The following is a 19,314-nucleotide window of genomic DNA, read 5'->3' on the forward strand; positions in this document are numbered from 1 at the left end:
CACCGGACCTCCCTGATCTACTCTGCATTGACGTTTTATTATATACTACTTTGTAAATGTAAAACATGTGTTGAGAATAACGTATGTTTGTATGTTTATTTTGTGTTATGGAATGCTTATGGAGTTTATTCGCATCGTATTTTGCAACAGATTTGTTTAGCATCAATTAGTTTAGGTAGAGTTTTTTGTCTAGTTGAAATTAATGAATAATAAGGTTTCCGGCTACATTTTCTGTATTGCTTTCAATCTCTAAGAGATGGCGTTGTCAACGTCAAAATATGTACTTCCACTGTACCGAGCGGGCGGGACGCTGCTTTGCCGGGTAGATTCAACGGAGAACTGTGCATATAGCGTAAGAAGGAAGACGAGAAGCAGATAGTAGTTTTACGCTGATGTGTCTGTACAAATATCATGCCCAAACAAATTTAATAGTCACAGAGAGAGACAACGAAGGGCAATCACTATTTCTCTGAGATGCTTTATCGTCAAATATTATGTACAACATTGTCCCAATCAGTTGTTGATGCAGTCACCGGTGTGTTGGTACTAAAAGTAGATATGCTTCTATAAATGTAGTGAAACTCATTTGTTGTATTAAACTGAAATCTCCAACTACATCGATGTTGCAGTGCTTCGCCTGTGTGTCCAAGGGTTTAGTTTTCGTGTGAAACGTCGACAATAGCTAAACATGTATGACTTGTACAAGATTTTGAATAGGGGGATATTTGCAGTTAATAAAATAAAATATTTCACTTCAGCAGAAGTTGTTGAACAGCTAAAGGAGACCATACGTAGGGGTACGTAACCTAGTCTTGTATTTTGTGTACGCTTCTAGTTCGCTTAAGTCAACAATCGCATTTCTCTGTAGGACCCTCTTTACTTTTGTGACAGTACAACGAATTGTTGCATTAAACGTCAGTCAGTTCTTTAAATTTCCATCGTTCACATTCACAATGTCCATTTCGAAGTAGATAGTGTCATTTGTAGATAAGGTTAAGGTCGTGTATGCCGTATGTATGTCTGACTAATGGGATTACACGTCTGTAGATACAGTATTGAAGCCTAACTACTCAATGGAGCATCCGAAAATTTGTTGTAAAAACATCCAGTCGAACCATATTGAAAGAAACAAACAAACAAAAACTTATTATAACCTGGAGAAAATTATGAATCTGAATAAACACTCAATACAGTGTTGCTTATGTAGATAGCTTATGCGTATCAAAACATCACAGAAATGAAAAATAATGTAGATCTGAGAAAGAAACAAACACACACAGAACTGTCAGTGTAGAGCTTACAGACGTGAATGTTTGTATAACAGCAGCCTGCATCCTTCTACAAAAATCTAGCATTGCTAACTGAAAAATTAAGTAGAAGAAAATGTTAGTGTTTTAATGTGAGGCAATCTTAACATAAATTTTCTGTCAGACATTTAAGCTTCGAATATTTTATGCACAGCTATAGCCTTGACTGATGGTTGAATCTCCAACTAGACTACCAATCTATATTATTAGCTGTCTGGACTAAGTAGCCAATAACATCAGTTGCACAGTATTCTCTTTACATTTAAGATTCTCAGAACATTATGCATTAATAATTCAGGTTAAGTTTCCACTGAACAAGCCTCAACCTAAAAAGTTGTATGGAGGAGAAAGTTCAATAAAAACAATATGCACAGTTTACTCTCTGATATGCAAAAAGAAAACATTTTCTACTATTATCCTACCTGTCACTTATCATTACAAACAAATAATATAAACAGGGACACACAACCCTCAAAACTGTATCACCTCGGGAATAATCAGATCAACTCAGAGGAAAAGAGAACATCCCTCTATAAGCCAAACAGAACAATGCGGTAGTGAAGAATTTAAGAAATACTTTATTTCATATAAAAAGATATGTAGAAATGCAGTTAGTGCAGCCAAAAAGCTATGAAATGGTAACCACATCAAACAATCGATTCACAAAAACAGTTGAAAACCTGCACCTCAGAAATAATCATCTCCTAAAATTAGAACCAAATTTATGCCCCGACTGACTATTCTTAATGCCAGCATGAGAAACTGGGATAGCAAAAGTAATTCATAGCAAAATAAAAAATTCATTTGCGGGCCAAGAACAAATCCTGCACTTTCTCCTGCATAATTGGTGTAACATTATCAATAAACCATTGGTTTACGTAGTAAACTCCTCATTCCTGAATGGTATATTTCTTAGCAAGCTCAAAATTGCAAAAATCATACCTGTACATAAAAAGGGAAGAAAAGGAGATCATAGCAACTACTGACCTACTGCAGTGCTCTCAATGTTTTATGAAGTATTTGAATATGTGATGCCATCTGACTTAATTTGCTTCTAAGCAAAACAAAAATCTCGTCACCTGCTCAATTTGGTTAGTTGGTTGGTTTAAAACAGGGGGAGGAGAAGGAGAAGGGGACCAGACTGCTTGGTCATCGGTCCCCTCGGTTTGGCTTCTAAGAAAAGAAAACTACTGCTGATGTAAAACACGAACTATTAGGTCTTACTCTGGAGCTCATCAACAGAAGACTGCCGGCCATAGATATATTTCTAGACATCATGAAGGCTTTCGACATGGTTAATCATAGCATACTGCTGCAAAAGATGTATTCTTAAGGAATAAGAGGAACCACCCATTATTGGTTTACAAACTACAGCAGTATGTTGAATTAAATAAAATCAACCACTCAGGATCAACTAGTGCAGCACATTCTTCCACACACCATAAAGCAAGGTGTTCCCTAGGCATAGTCTGGGGCCCCTTTGTGTTTTTAATTTACATAAATGGTATTCCACATAGCCTGTCGGACACAAAAACTCTTCTGTTTGCCGATGAAACCACTGTTCTAATATCTGCTACAGAATAAATTCCCCAGTCTGCTGTACATGGAACCACACGTCAATTAAACTCGTGCGTTAACAAAAGCAGGCTGCATCTTAATGTAAATGAGACAGTCGGACTGCCCAAAATAGACATCCACTTGTACCAACTGTATCAGTGGGAAATGACAGCATTGAATTTGGCAGTGAAACTAAATTCTTGGGGGTTTCCGTAACTGACACTCTTTCTTGGAAAAAACCCATTAGGTTTAAGTAGAAAGAAACTCAGTGAAGTATGTTTAATGATCAGATCAATAAGAAATGTTTTAAAAATGAGTATACTGATATCAGTGTATTATACTCTTTCCCATTCAATACTTAAATGTGGAATTATTTTTGGGGTCAAAATTCAGAATCAGTTAAGTTATTAAACTTGAAAGCAGTCAGAACTTTTTTTTTTTCCAAACAGCAAAGAGAAACAAGTAAACTATCTTTTAAGAAGCTGAATATATTCCCCCTTCCATTCCACTACATATTAAAAAAAATTACAAGAAAAGAAAGAAGATTGGGTTTAACATCCTGCCGAAATTGAGGTCATTAGAGATGGAGCACAAGCTTGGATTGTGTCAAGGATGGGGAAAGAAACTGGCTGTGCCCTTTCAAAGGAACCATCCTGGTATTTGCCTGGATGGCTGGAAGTGGGTCTGAACCATCGTTATCCTGAATGAGAGTTCAGTGCACTAACCACTGTGCCACCTTGGTCGGTAGAAACATTACATTTCACTATAAAAAACATTAACAAACTTGACAGATATATGGATTGCCACCTTCCTGACGTGAGACCAAAAGCCTCTTTAACAATAACTCCCCACTAAAGAAACCTTTACAATAATGGTGTTAAATGTATGAGAATAAAATTATATAATCCCACGTTCCAGCAGAAGAAATTTAGGAGGTAAGTAAATTTAAAGTGAATGTGTAATCTCTCTTTTTAATAATAATAATAATAAAAAAAACACTGTCTTTACACCATCCAGGAATATTTGGAATCTGACCTGTCCTTAAATAAAACAAACACAATAACCACCCAAGCTATTGTCATTCACATCTGCTATCCGCTATGAATTAAAAATGTTAGTAGTTGAGTATTTTAAGTCATCTTTCCCATTTGTGCAGCACATAAGTAAATAAAATGATAAACTGTATGAAGTTGTAGCAATTAGAACCTGTGCTGTATAGATAAAAATAACACTCCCAATATTATAATGTTCCTATCTGCTGTTTGTACAGGGTCTTTAGTAAAATTTTGTGAAAATGCTGTATGATATTCATGTTGTAATCTGTATTTTTGTATTGTCTTGTATCATTTAAAAATATGTATTTTGTATTGAGTTATCCTGTATCAATTGTACAAGCCATATACTGATTTGACCCACAGGACAAATAATGAATTAAAAATCTATTACAGGCAGGAGAATATTATTAATTCAAATAACATTCACTACAGTATTGTCTATTAAGCCAGCATAGTAAAACAGTTTGTGACAACTTGATTTTTGGACACAATTACCTTCATAATTTGGATGATTAATGAGTTACTAAATCATTTACAATATGGAAGACCGTATTGTACCCCAAGCACATTGTAACTCCCATCAAATCTGCACCTGCTATGGGAGAACAGGTTATGGACTCTGGAACATTCTGTGTTGTCTCGCACCCCAAGTCTAGCAGCAGCCACACTAAGGAATTACCATCCCATGCTGCTGTTAATACCACAGCACAGCAGGATGGCTGCCAAGTTCTGTAATCATTGTCTAGGGTGTGCTGTCGCATCTGCTCATGCGAGGTCCTCATTTAAGAGAATGGACACACTATTGTGTTCTTCATCAGAGACATTGTGACAACTTTTGGAAAACTGTGTGTGTCAATAATGCAGTAACTGATTTTTGAGTAGGTCTAAACATAGCTGAACATAAATTTTTATTCATGCTACAATCTGCACTTAAGAAGCGTTGTTACATACTTCACTTGTGATATGGTGGAAGAAAGAATCAAGAGCTGCACTTTTAGCAGTTGTAACTGTGTTAACAGTTATTAAATGTCTTCTGTTGCATAAAAGAGGCACATCCTGCATATGCTCTACCTTTTTGCAATGCAAGTCCAAGTCTTTTGGGAATGTAATAAACTAACTTTCTAAATAACTTCTAAATGAACACTTTATTTGTTAATGATGGTGACTATAAAATACATACTCTTAATATTTTTCTATCTCTGCTTTTTTTTTCAGGTGTTCATGAAAGATATTTGCCAGACCCATTCAAAGTAGGTCATGGTGGTACTTTAGATGATACTGCAACTGGAGTTTTAGGTAACACTTTCTTGAAGGTGGCACAGTCTGCCTGGAAAGTCATGCATATTTTTCAATCAATTTATTTTCTTTGAATTGACCAACTGAGATATGTAACAACTTCAATTCCTTCTCTTTCTTTGTTTTCCATCTTTCCAGTACTCAGTCATTTTCTCACCAATTTATCTTTTTCTTTATTCTGATTGCTCCAATTTCTTATTTCACCTTCCTTGAAAGGCTTGTAATTTTTTTAAATTTTTTTTTTTAATTTCTGATTCTTTGATGTTGTTTCTGCCTAGTTCTTTCTTGTTCCTGTAATCCACACTACTGTCCATTTCATTTTCCTGATGCACTGGAATGTCTGTTTTGTTAGCCTGTTGTCACTCATTTAATACAAGTATCCAAAGGAAAAATAACCTTTTCTTTGCCATTACTTGTTCCATTTTAGCTGTATTTTTGTAAATCTCCTCATTCCATCTTGTTTTCCAACCATCTGTGGTTTGTATTGTGTGCATTAATTTTCTAGCAAATAATACATTTAAAAAAAATTCTGGGGGTTTCATTTGTGACTCTCAAAGAAACATACCCCTCAATTCAAGTCAATAATTCATTTTCCTATGCCCGACACAATTTTCCAGTTATAGGCGATTTTTTTTTTCTTCCCCCCTACTGTGTGTATTTATATAGACAAAAAAACACAAGTATCACCATTCTATCCACTTACATAATGATGTTGAAACCAGTCCTTCAGTGTATAAACAAAAACATATGCAGACCTATACATTATCATTTGCTGTGTGAAATTACATATTTGAAATAAAAAAAATATATATACAGGGTGAGTCGCGTAAGACATAACACCCTCCTTATTGTGGGGGCAATTGCACATATCAGCATGCGGTTTTCGGCGAATCATAGCGGACTATGGGGCACATACATTGGTATATGCACAATAATCACAACGTTTATAATCATGCAAGTACATGTTTTGTAAATGGGACGCTGTACTTTTTGTTTTTTACCATCATTTGAACGCTCTGCAAAAGACGCGTATAGTGATGTAACGCATGTTGCTATTGTGATTCAAACTTTGCTTAAAAGAGGGCACCTATGTAGTGTAGGCCGTGCATTCTGAATAGAGCATGGCAACTCGGCCCGCGGGTCGTGCGAGGCAGGTTTACAGTCTGCAGCCGCTTCCGATCACCTCGACCTTCAATTGTACAATATTTCCCAGCGTCTTTTAAGGAAAGTTTGAATCGCAATAGCAACATCCGTTACATCACTATATGCGTCTTTTCCAGAGCATTTGAATGATGGTAAAAAAGGTATAGTGTCCCATTTAAAAAAACATGTACTTGCCTCACTATCTCGGTCAGTATAAACGTTGTGGTTAATGTGCATGTACCAACAGTATAATGGGGGTGTTCCGTCTTAAGCGACTCACCCTGTATATGCAATTGTATTTCCTCAGAGACAGCTCATTTTATTCTCATGTAAACAATTTTGCACTCTCAAATAATCTTCGAGCACTAGTTGGTTAGCATTGCAGGCATCCATTTCCCTTCACAATGCTTTTCCAAGAACATTATTTCTTGATGGAATCTTTCAAAATGTTCACCAGGAACATCACTACATCTCTTCTGCCCAGTACCTTCGTACACATACTGGACAAACAGGTCACGAGATTAAAATGTGGTTTCAGGAACACCTTCTCACTAAAATGGGCATTGTAAAGAATTACTCTTCTTTTGCCAAACATCTTAGACCTAGTGAATTTGTAGTGGGGATTACTGTTCATGACTATCCCACCCACACTGAAAATACCCGCATTTCATGTAGCCTTGGTGCACACCCATTATCATGGTAACTGTTTTCAACTCATCACACATTTTCCACTTATGTTCCTCATACTTAATAAATTGCAACATATTTTTCAAAACATTATAAGAACTTTACCATAGTAGCGTACACAGCTGGAACGGAATGCATTGTGTTTCCATTGTGGAGGAGAACTCACTTGAAACTGAATTTGGAACTCTCTATAAAAAGTTTCCACTTCTGTGTCTCCTGTTTGAATTTCAAAGCACTCATGAGACCAGAAACATCACTGCAGTATGTCATCATGACAGTTTGTTGCTTTGTCCAAACTCCATTATTTTTGTGTCTGATGCTGATAGATTACATTCTTGCAACCTTAAACCTCAAAGGCAGTGGTGTTGAAATCTATTCTGTCTGTAATTGAATCCAGTTCCAGTTCATGCACAATGAACTACCAGTCAAAGATTTCTTTTCCAACTCACGAGTCTATAGACACTTCTGCCCAATACCTTCATACATATACTGGACCTACGTGTGGCACCCAAAGGGAAAAAATTAATTATTTGGTAGGAGTTTGAGGTAGCCAAATTTCTCAAGTGGTTGATCACTAAAAACCAAATTTTCTGACACCATGATATGAGCTTTGTCAAAATTTAAGTAGATTTTTCTGTTCTCTTTGTGACTGTTGGGTCTGCTCATTTTTTCAGCCTTTGTCTCCTACCACTGTAGTTTTGTGTTTGGTTTTCCCAATATTTTTAAGGCTTTGTGTGTTTTAACTTTTTCCTCCCCACTCTCTCATCCTAAGTTTGTCATCTCCTATCTTTACATCTCTCACCTTCCCTGCCCCCCCTCCTCCCACTTCTTCATTTAGATTGACATTTCAATCCATCTTAATACTTGGCAGTTCAATAAAATGGTTAGTTTCCACATCACTACTAGTTAGTCTGTTTTTAATTTTTAAGAGTATTTTATTCTGTTCCATTATTTTAATTGGCCCTCTTCAGCATTTACTTTATTGCAATCCTTTTCTACAATCAGTGTTGCCTTCTGTGCTTTCAGTAAGTTTAATTCTCAAGTCAATCTACTGCATGGTCTAACTTGCTTTGGAATATATATTATATTGATCACTATTTGTTTACCACTGGGATTCATGGCTGTGATCGCTAACCGATCTTCATACCACATATTGCTTTGGTTTGGGGAGTTCCTTTTTGACTCCTAATACAGTGCTCATGCAGATTTAATTTCTTATTAATACTATAATTTTACACACTGAGGTTTTCTCTTACCATTTCAGGATTTCCTATGATTATATGTGATGATCCCATTAATTGGTGCTAGCTAGGTTTACGAATAAACTGCTATGTAGCAAGATTATTGTTGTAACATTAGACAGTGACTGTGCATAAGTAAAAAATGCACCTAGAGGCCACCTGACATTGGCACAGACGGTGCAGGAAGCATTGCGCAATGTGCAAACAGCCATATATAAGACAGTGCGCTGGGCCCATGGGCATTCTAGTGGTGTTCCGACTATTCAACACTTCACTGTTAGACTTTGCCTAAATAAAACCCTTGATTTTGTGTGGTTGAACTTATTAGTATGTCATTCAGTATGTCTGTATTGGAAGCAAATTAAAAGTTGGCTGGTGGGAATTCTGATATTGTGTTTGTACAATATTACAATATTTTTTGGCAAATAGTGTGCTATTTATTCAGCATGTCTCATTTTGTGGGTCACTATGGCCAATATGTTGGTCAAAGAAATTCTTCAATCTCTTGTTGAACAGCAGCAAGCTCTCATCAACCACTAGCAGGCTTTCTCCCTGGCACTAAACAATTTGGCAGCTCCATTGACGTGCCAGAGTTCACCACTGTCGACGCAACCCCTGCTGTTTTTCCTATATGATGACAATGGGAAATATTGGGAAGCATACAAAAAATGCGTTCATTTCCAGCCTGTTGGTGTCGCCGAACCCAGCGTTTGTAAGGCTTTCTCTTTCTGTCTTGTATTTCTCCTAGTGTTTATCCCCTTCTGTGTGAGTTAGCTCCCTTGAAGGAACCTGCCAGTCACCCTTTTGGTGAAATGTGTCAGTTGTTCTCTAATTATCGTTGCAAACATACTTCTGATGTTGGTGCTTGCATTGCCCATTGTCAAAAGTTGCCATAACAGTTTTACAGAGCTTAGGCAATGGAACTTACAGGCTTAGCCATTGTTTCCAGTTTGTTACTGAAGCTCAGTGGGACTCATATGCTGATTCAGTGGTTCGCAGTGCTATAATACGCTTGGACTCTGATAGAGAAGTTCGTGAATGCACTTTACAATGTGAAAACCTCGCTCTCATGGAGATTTTGAACACTGACAGCATTGGCCAGTCTTTTAAAGTATCTAGGGGAGCAGGAAATCAGGTTGAAGCTTGGTGTGAAGTAGCTGCTGTTGCTTCTCAGCCACTGTCAGTTAGCTCACAGAGGAAATATGACATCACAGCCATGCAATTGTTGTCTCCATGTTGCATGGGGCAACGCTGTGCTAAACAGCTACAGCAGTCAGTGTCACGACAGTAGCCAAGTCATCCTTCCCCACCGTGCCCTTATTGCTTTATTCAACATGGACGGACCGCATCCCCAAAACATTGGGTGATGTGCTGCAACTACTGTAAAAAAAAAAAAAAGAGAAAAAAGGGACATATTGCATCTGTGTGCACTCTCAATCTCATTTATCAGTCATAATCATGGATGTGAACATTGTTTCTCACTTGATGGTAGCTCCAAACAAACTTTATATCGAAGTGCGTGTTATGGACAAGATGTTAAAAATGTAATTAGACATGGTTGTGGCTGTGACTTTGTTAAATTCTCGAACCTATGTGGATCTTGGGTCACTGGTGTTGTCCTCTGTCTCTCATTGCTTGGTGATTAACAACAAAGTATGAATACCCATATTGGGGCAGTTTTCTATTCCTGTAGTGTATAAAACAGTTGTGCAGCCTTTGGCCTTTCCAATGGTAGATGACGCCTTCAAAATTTTTGGTGCATGTGGTATCAGATCAATTTCCGAACCACCGGACCAACAACTGGACATGCTCTGATTGGAATTTTCCTCACTATTTTCAGACAGTTTAGAGTGTCCTACCAATTTCAAGGCTCACAACAATGATATTGATGGCACACACTCATTTTTTCATGCCTGCTCAATAACAATTCTTAACAGGAACAAGTCAAAGCAGAACTTGATTGACTTATGCCCTTTGGTGGTGGTGTCCCTGTCTCCTCTAGTGAATGGTCTAATTATTGGTAATTGTCTCAAAACCTTACAGCAACCTTTGGCTCTGTGACGATTTTAAATAGCCTATAAATTCACAGCCCCTTATTGATGCCTACCCCTTACCCCATCAGGCTGAATTCTTAGCTCAGCTTTCTAAGGGCCAATATTTTTTCAAAACAGACTTATCTGAAGCCTACTTGCTAGTGCCTCTGGATGAGGGCTCCAAATGTATCTTCGTAGTGAATACCCTCTTCAAGGTATACCAATGCCGGCACCTGTCATTCGGTGTAGCTAGCACCCGTGCTATTTTCCAATGATTTTTGGAGCAACTCATGGCATCTGTGCTGGAGTGCATTAACTACCTTGACCATATTGTGGTCTCTGGTTCCTCAACAGATGAACACATATGGAACCTTCGGGACTTGTTCATGGTGTTGCAGGCGGCCGAGTTGAAATATAAGTTGGACAAACCGCAATTTTTTCATCTGTCTATCATCTATCGTCTATGGTCTATATTGGTTTTGAAGCCTCGCAAGCTGATGTCAAGCTATTCCACCAGCATGTTGATGCCATTATGGCTTTGCCACACCCTACCAATGTCAAAGAGTTGCTAGCCTTTCTCAGAAATGTTGTGTATTAGCATAAATTTCTTCCTGTAGCAGCCACTGTAACTCAGTCTCGTAATGCTCTCTTCAGGGTGTATACAATGTGGGAGATCCGGGAAAAACCTGGGAATTTTTTCATTTGGGAGAAAACCGGTACAACTCCGGGAATTTTTTAGAATTCCCGGAATTTTTCATTGTTTTTGTTTTCAGTTAAATTTTTGTAATTTTGAATGGTAAGAACTGATACTCTAACAAAGGATAGTGTATCTTGCTACTGTAGAATAATACTACAGCATTAAAACATCAACGTGAGAAAAAAATGAAAATAAAACTTAAATTGTAAAGGAAATGCACCATATAAAACAACACAGTGCTCTTACAAGCGTCTGCCAACACCAAAATGTGTGAAAGGCTTTCGGTAGACTATGCAATGCTTCATAACAACAAATCACTTTTGATGAGTGTGACATCACAACTGCTGAGGCAGTCAATTTATTCCACATTATTGACCAGTTTCAACTGTTCGCTGCATTTCAAGTGCACATTTTCATCTTCTTGCACGTGTTGCTTATGCCATAATAAAGAACCAAACATAAGATGATAAAGTACTGGTACTCCAAGAAAGCTTATGTCCCGAAAACCACACTCAAAAGCTTCATATCTGGTCGAGGCCTACATCATTGAGAATCTGGACATACAAATGTTCACTGTAAGGCAAACTATGCATTTTAGTATGGTTCACGAAATTCTGACGCTCTTGGAGTATCCTCTAATGCCTTGTTTCTTTTATGACATAATGTAAGATCTTTTAATGTTTTACACATACGGGCTTCCTACATCACCGGAGCTGCGCAAGCGCAGTGATGCCTCTTATCTGGTGCTCTCTGACAACTGCTGAAATTCAATCTATTTCTAACAGGTTACAGGAAAATATTGCGAACTGTTGTTCAGAAAGCGTTACTTTCAAAGTAAATATCCTTTTACGCAAGATGAGCTTAAATCACAGTGTGTTTGGTCTCTTTTTAAAATCAACTCTTTGATGACAAGCCATTTAGAAGAATTTCGAGCCCAGAAAATCAGAGATTTATGTCGATATTAAAAATTTTGCTGGCGTATTTGTGTGATGCACCTTAAAGTGTAACATGCGTTAAACAGATTAACATTGTAAGTGAAAGCTTAGCTTCTCTTGTAGCTTATTGATCTTCGAGACAAATATATATGTGAAAACTTTTCTTTTCTTGTATTAACACTATGTATATTAATTTAAACCATTAACTTATCCTGTTGGTGGAATTCGAATGTATACTTTCGTAATACGAAAATATGCCGCGTACATGTTGCTGCCCGTCAAAGATCTTTCCAAAATGTGTTTTTTCCCCCTGAGTATCATTTTCTAAAGTGCCGGGAAATTTTACGCTGCTGTATAAAACCATATCCTATCAAAGGATAAGTTTTACAGTTCCGAGGGAAAGTATACTGTCACTTAAAATGGCAAAAGCGTATTTTCACCCAGGAGAAAATGTATTTTTAACCGGGAGATCCGGGAATTTTTTCTTCTTGTCCGCGTATACACGCTGTCTCTTACATAAAAGTATTCCTTTTCACTGGTTGCCAGTCTGGGACTGTGCTTTTACTCTGCTGAAGTCAAAATTACACTTGACACCTTGCCTGGTTACCTTCCAACCAGGCTAGTATCTTGTTTGGGCCACAGACACATACTTGTGCACAAATATGTAGGCAGTTCCGAATGCCCTATTGTGTATGCTTCCAAAACCCAGAATCAGATTCAGCAATGTTACTCTTAGATAGAAAAAGAAGCCCTTACTGTTGTGTACACACTCAAAACATTTCATGTTTTCCTTTACTGTTCTAAATTTCATTTGATTACAGATTGTAAACCTCTGGTTTCTCTTTTCCATTCTTTGACATCTCTTACAAATAAAGTGACACATTGCCTGCAATACTGGCCTCTTGTTTTTTCAAACTGTTACTATGAGATTCACTTCTGCCCCACAGCACAACACACTTATGCAGATGCTCTTTCTTAGTTGCCGATTGCCCCCAATCCAGCATTTGATGAGGATGAACTGATGTGTTTTCATTTAGATATCGAAGCCCAAAACATTGTTGATTGCCATTGATACACATTGCCAGTTCCCAGTTATTGGTGGCTTTTGTGACTGATCCTGTCGTACATAAGGTTGTACATGTGTCCACCATGACTGGCTGGGTAAACCACTGGGCCAAGCTTTGGATCCTTTCCATAATTATGCTCTCTGCCATCACTTCTCAGTTCTTGATGGTTTGTTACTGTTGCCTACTGAAGAGTTGGTATGCAGGTTTGTGATCCTGTCAGTGCTGCAGCAGGACATCATGCGTCATCTCCCATCTGGACCATTGGGGTATTTTTCGTACAAAACTGCTGGCCCACCACCACATGTTGTGGCCAGGTGTTGACAATGAGATCATACATGTTTTGTCGATCTGCCTGCAGGACGCCACCCATCAGGCGACACCATGGATCTCGCTTTCCCCATAGCCTATACCCCAAGTGCCCCCGGGAGCACATTCATTCTGATTTTGTGGGTCCTTTCCATAATGCCTCTTTGCTTGTCATAGTTGACACTTTCTCAGAATTTTCTTGTTTGAGTCAACACCCATCCATATCCTTGGCAGCTATGGTCATGGCCCTGTACAAAGATGTTTTCCTTGGAAGGATCACCATATAAGTTTGTGACAGACAACTGCTTACAATTTTTGTGTCAAGGTTTTGAAGATTTTTGTACCAAGACTGGCATTTGACATGGTATGCCCCCTCCATTTCATCCTCAGTCATATTGTGAGGTGGAATGGCTGGTCCGTACTTTCAAAACTCAGATGAAAAAATACATCATCCAGTCTTCTTCTGAGAAATCCGTTGATAGGTTCTTGAGTTTCTATAGGCTCACTCCAGGTGTTGACTGTAGCCCAGCAGTACTGCTTCATGGTTGCCAGCCCTTTACTCTCTTTCACTTGCTCTGGCTGATGTCCGACCACTTGCTGTTGTCTACTTCACAGCAATTCCATCTGGGCTGAGCTTTCTGGGCCCACAGGTTTTGCCAGTGCCCTAAGTGGATACTGAATGTTGTCTATCACTGCCGAGGCTGCCACCTTTGTGTCACGTGTACCTCCGATTGTTTGGTGTCCTGACACTACAACCAGCTCCGCCCACCTGTTACTGACCATTTGCCATAGACTTCAGTGTCCCTGTGGCCGCCCCCACTGTCTGTGCCAGGCCACAGGGCACAGTCCCCACCCCCTTCAGCCTCCTCAGCTGTCTTCATTTTGGGTGCTACCATCGCCGGGTGGAGTAGTTAGTGCTGAGGTGCCTCAGGCTCTGTGGGCCCTGTCTCCACCACCACCACCACCACCACCACCACCACCACCACCACCACCTTTGTCTTCTCTGCTGCATCCGTAGCCAAGCACTTGGTTGGAGGTGGACATGGATATGGTACCTCCATCACCAGTGCTCCCTTACAGTCTCTTATGGGGGAGTGGGCACCACATCTGTCCATGCCCGTGCCATTTCAAGCTGCATTCTCCTGTGACGGCACACCACCTGCCCAAGTAATCCAAGCAGTCACCCCTTCTGAAAAATATGGACACCTCCACAGTGAACAGTTTTCCCCCAGGGTGTAGAAGTGTTGTAACCCTGTACAAAGAGCAATCATAATTAAACAGTGCACACCTCCACAGCCAGCCTAAAGAGGCTACCTCACATCAGCCAGCATTGCACCATGTGCAGACAGCTGTACAGAATCTGGTGCACTGGGCTCTCAAGCACTCTAATGTTTTTGTAACTATTAAACACTCCACTGTTAGAATATGCCTACATGTAACCCCTGATTTTGTGTCCTTGTACTCATTACTGCATCATTCGGTGTGCGTTTATTTTCCTTTATATGGAAGTGAACTAAAAGTTGGTTGCTGGGAATTCTAATGTTCTTATTGTGCAATGTTACAGTAATTGTTATCATTAATTACAGATAATCTGAAGATGTGCTAATCACATGAAATATCATTATTAATAAAGCACTTATGCTAGAGACAGTTTTTATTTTTGGAACTGTGAACCACTGTCGCTGCATCAGGTGAAAATGGAATGGAGTAATTTGTCTTTGACCTAATAGTTCTGCTTTTTGTTTACGTAGGTCTAAATCACAAACTATGTTATTCAAACATGCTTGTGTCATGAAACGCTAAGTCAAAGAGCTTGTCAACAGTTATGATGGTCTTTTTTTTAAATTTTTTTCTGGAGAAAATGTCAATTCTTCATTTACACTTTCTGCATTGTCAATACCTGTTTCATTGTCTTCATTTGTTGGTCTAATAGGTACTAGAAGAGTTTGTGTTGTGGGATAGCTCTGATTACAGGAGGCACATTGGGGTTATACTTATGTCTCTTAGATTTCCAATTTGTAAAACCGTGAACATCTGTCAAACATAAGTACATAGGGCACTTTGTAGCAGTATGGGCATGAAAGAGATGATCTTAATCAACCTACATGAGATGAGACCTGGATGTACAATTACAAACCAGAGGCTTAGGAGGTAATCATTGTGGTGGATTCACCCACCATCTCCAATCAAGAAAAACTTCTAAGATACAGGTTTGACTAGAAATGTCCTGCTGGCTGCCTTTTTGGATGTCAAGTTTTTTTATGTTGGAAACTTTTAGGAGAAGGAGCAAATTGTGACTTGTGCTTACTATGTTTAGATGTTGCTAAGATATTTGTATGACTATAAAGTACCTGAAACTTCTCTCGTAAATGCTGCTCCTGTCATACTTCACATTGCACACATTCATAAGGCAATGTATACTCTTGGTGGTCTGAAATTCCAGGTGTAGAAATATCCATCATAAAGTCTAGATTTGGCACCATGTTTGAATATTCAGTGAAACATTTGTTGTGCCAGAACTTTGTACAGTTGATGAGGTCAAGTGGTGATGGGATGGATGTAAGGTGTTCCATCCCCCTGTCCCCCTTGTGCCCTCAAGTAGACTCGTGCATTTATAGACAGGTGGATCAAGTGTGTAGGAAAGCAAGCTTGCATAGTAATAAATAAATAAATAAATAAATGTAACAAAAATTTCTGCTAGTTAGAATGAAACTCCCGTTATTTAATTATGTGCTCTCATTATGAGAACTCATAAAAGTTGCTTGAGTGCTAAGTGCTATATGGAACTGGATATGATTTACATTTGTAGACTTTCTAATTAAAACTGCAATTCATGATGTACAAAAATATCAGGAAAATACGCAGTTCAGTGCAGTTTGTTTGATATGTTTTTCAGATTAACTTCCATTTCATTCAACATGTCTCTCTGTCCTTTGAAATCGTTCCAGCACCAGATTTTTGAACTACACAGAGGGAATTAGCCTTGCAAAATAACCTTCTGCTTCCATCATCATTCTGTCCTGAATCTTGTTAACCTACTGCGCACACACCCTCTACACAATATTCCCTCACTCTGCCCTGCCACGGCCTCCCAGTCCACTCCTCTACTGCACTATCTGACTCCAGTGCCTCTCTGTGTGTGTGTGTGTGTGTGTGTGTGTGTGTGTGTGTGTGTGTGTTTTACTCTTAAATTATAATTCATATTATTTTTCTCAATGCATTATATTATGCTTTGTAGTTGTCTGAAAATTGCAGATGCTGAAATTACAACAGTGAAATAAAAACAGTAACAACGAAAAGCCCATATTACACCCTTTACAAAATACACAGAAGCTGAGGCATATTACAAGAAATTAACAAGTAATGGTATTTCGTGTTTGAGTGATGCAGAATAACTGTTGCAGATTCACTTTTGTAATGGTATAAAGTAGCAATAATGTGCTGGACAAAACTTGTGATTAACAGCTAATAGGCTAGCACTTGACTTGAATAAAGCACAGTACATCCAGTTCCTTACACACAGTTTTATTTGTGTGGCATTCACTGTTCTTATTATGCTAGTAAAATTTAGTGAAGCAGACAACACTACACTTCTGGGACTTTGTATGAATAAAAAGAGCTTGTGAATGATATATATTCATGACAACATAAGCTGACTGCAGCTGTCTTCACGATTAAAATATTTTCCACAGTCAACACCAGTAATAGACTGAAATTTGTTTTTATGTCTCATACTTTCATTCCGTGATATCATTTGGAATAATGTATTGGAGGAACTTGATTGAGGCATTCTTGTTGTCATTATTATTAGTAAGTTTTATTTACTGTCTCATATTTAATTTTACCATTAATCTGTTTTCACTTTCAATAAGTTACACACTGAAGCACCAAAGAAACTGGTATAGGCATGCATATTCAGATACAGGCAAAATACAGCACTGTGGCTGGCAACGCCTTTAGAAGACAAGTGTCTGGTGCAGTTGTTAGATTGGTTACTGCTGCTACAGTGGCAGCTTATGAAGATTTAAGTGAGTCTGAAAATGGTGTTACAGTCAGCACATGAGCGATGGGACACAGCATCTCCGAGGTAGCAATGAAGTGGAAATTTTCCAGTACGACCATTTCACCAGTATACTGTGAATATTAGGAATCCAGTAAAACATCACATCTCCAACATTGCTGTGGCCACAAAAAGATCCTGCAAGAACAGGACCAATGATGACTGAAGAGAATTGTTCAACATGACAGAAGTGCATCCCTTCTGCAAATTGCTGCAGATTTCAATGCTGGGCCATCAAAAAGTGTCAGCGTGTGAACCATTCAATGAAACGTTATTGATATGGGCTTCCGGAGCCAAAGAGCCCCTCGTGTACGCTTGATGACTGCATGACATGAAGCTTCACACCTCACCATGGCCTGTCAACACCAACATTGGAATGTTGATGACTGGAAACAAGTTGCCTGGTTGGAAGAGTGTCATTTCCAATTATATCAAACAGATGGACGTTTACAGGTATGGAAACAACCTCATGAATCCATGAACTCTGCATGTCTGCAGGGGACTGTTCAGGCTGGTGGAGGCTCTAAAATGGTGTGGGGTGTGTGCGGTTGGAGTGATATGGGGTCCCTGATACGTCTGGATAAGGCTCTGACAAGAGACACGTACGTAAGCATCCTGTGTGATCACCTGCATTCATTCACATCCATTGTGCATTCCGCCGGACTTAGGCAATTCCAATGTGGCAATATGGCGCACCACATGTCCAGAATTGCTACGGAGTGGCTCCAGGAGCACTCTTCCCAGTTTAAACACTTCCGTTGGCCACCAAACTCCCCAGATATGAACATTATTGAACATATCTGGGATGCCTTGCAACATGCTGTCCAGAAGAGATCTCCACCTCCTCATACTCTTATTGATTTATGGACAGCCCTGCAGGATTCATCGTGTCAATTCCCTCCAGCACTACTTCATAAATTAGTCGGTCCATGCCACATCATGTTGTGGCACTTCTGCATGCTTGGGAGGGGCCTACAATATATTAGGCAGGTGTACCAGTTTCTTTGGCTCTTCAGTGTACATGTAATATAATGTATTTTACCACATTGTATCACTGGTAGAAGTCCAAGAGAACAAAAGTAAACAAATAAAAAAATAGTATATGTGGTTCTGCTCATCCTTGTATGGCAGCGAACTGTGAATGATAAACACCGCAGATGAGGAGGAGAATGAAAGCTTTTGAAATGTGCTGCTACAGAAAGATTAGATGGATGGAATAAATAACTAATGAATAGGCACTGAATCAAATTGGGGAGAAAAGAAATTTGTGACAGAATGTGACCAAAAGAAGGTGTAAGCTGAAGCATGAATAATTACCACATTTGGTAATAGAGGGAAGTGTGCAGGGAGTAAAAGTTGTTGAAGACCAAGGATTGACAATACTGGAAGGACTCAAGTGGATGTAAGTAGCAATAATTACGAAGAGACTTTTACAAGGCAGACTTATATGGAGATCTGCATCATACAAGTCTGTGGACTGAACTCCACAATAACAACACATCAAGAATTCCTTTTTATAATATGCTCATTATTAATTGAGAAACAGTTGTAGATTTTAAAATACCTCTCACTAACCCAAGCAAGTGAAATCTGTTATGATTTTTGTAGTTTTTATTTTACACTTTGAATTATTAATTTTTTATTTTATTTTATTTTGAGGAGATGGTGTTTAGACTAGTATATACAATAGCAATAGTTTTGAGCTATCCTATTTTCATTCATTGTCTTTTTCTTACGTTCTTTTGGAACCGCTTTGTCATACACTCCTGGAAATGGAAAAAAGAACACATTGACACCGGTGTGTCAGACCCACCATACTTGCTCCAGACACTGCGAGAGGGCTGCACAAGCAATGATCACACGCACGGCACAGCGGACACACCAGGAACCGCGGTGTTGGCCGTCGAATGGCGCTAGCTGCGCAGCATTT

The 19,314-nt window shown here is 38.9% G+C and overlaps 1 protein-coding gene across 5 annotated transcripts in view; it reads left to right on the plus strand.

The window, feature by feature from the left end:
• The first annotated feature begins 282 nt into the window (after window positions 1-282).
• Window positions 283-19,314, plus strand: part of LOC126354077 (pseudouridylate synthase TRUB1-like) — a 117,634-nt gene continuing 98,602 nt past the window's right edge. For 2 of the 5 annotated variants that reach the window (XR_007565263.1, XM_050003455.1), the window contains exons 1-3: window positions 283-535; window positions 630-797; window positions 5,135-5,215. Coding sequence is in view for 4 of the 5 variants with exons in the window: in XM_050003455.1 (XP_049859412.1) it covers window positions 689-797; window positions 5,135-5,215 (190 nt within the window). In the remaining variant the exon portion in view is untranslated. Of the gene's footprint in view, window positions 553-629; window positions 798-5,134; window positions 5,216-19,314 lie in introns of all 5 variants that reach the window. The other 3 variants (XM_050003457.1, XM_050003456.1, XM_050003458.1) reach the window with 3 other exon arrangements.

The sequence above is a fragment of the Schistocerca gregaria genome, chromosome 3 (assembly GCF_023897955.1).
Source record: "Schistocerca gregaria isolate iqSchGreg1 chromosome 3, iqSchGreg1.2, whole genome shotgun sequence".
Classification (NCBI taxonomy): domain Eukaryota; kingdom Metazoa; phylum Arthropoda; class Insecta; order Orthoptera; family Acrididae; genus Schistocerca; species Schistocerca gregaria.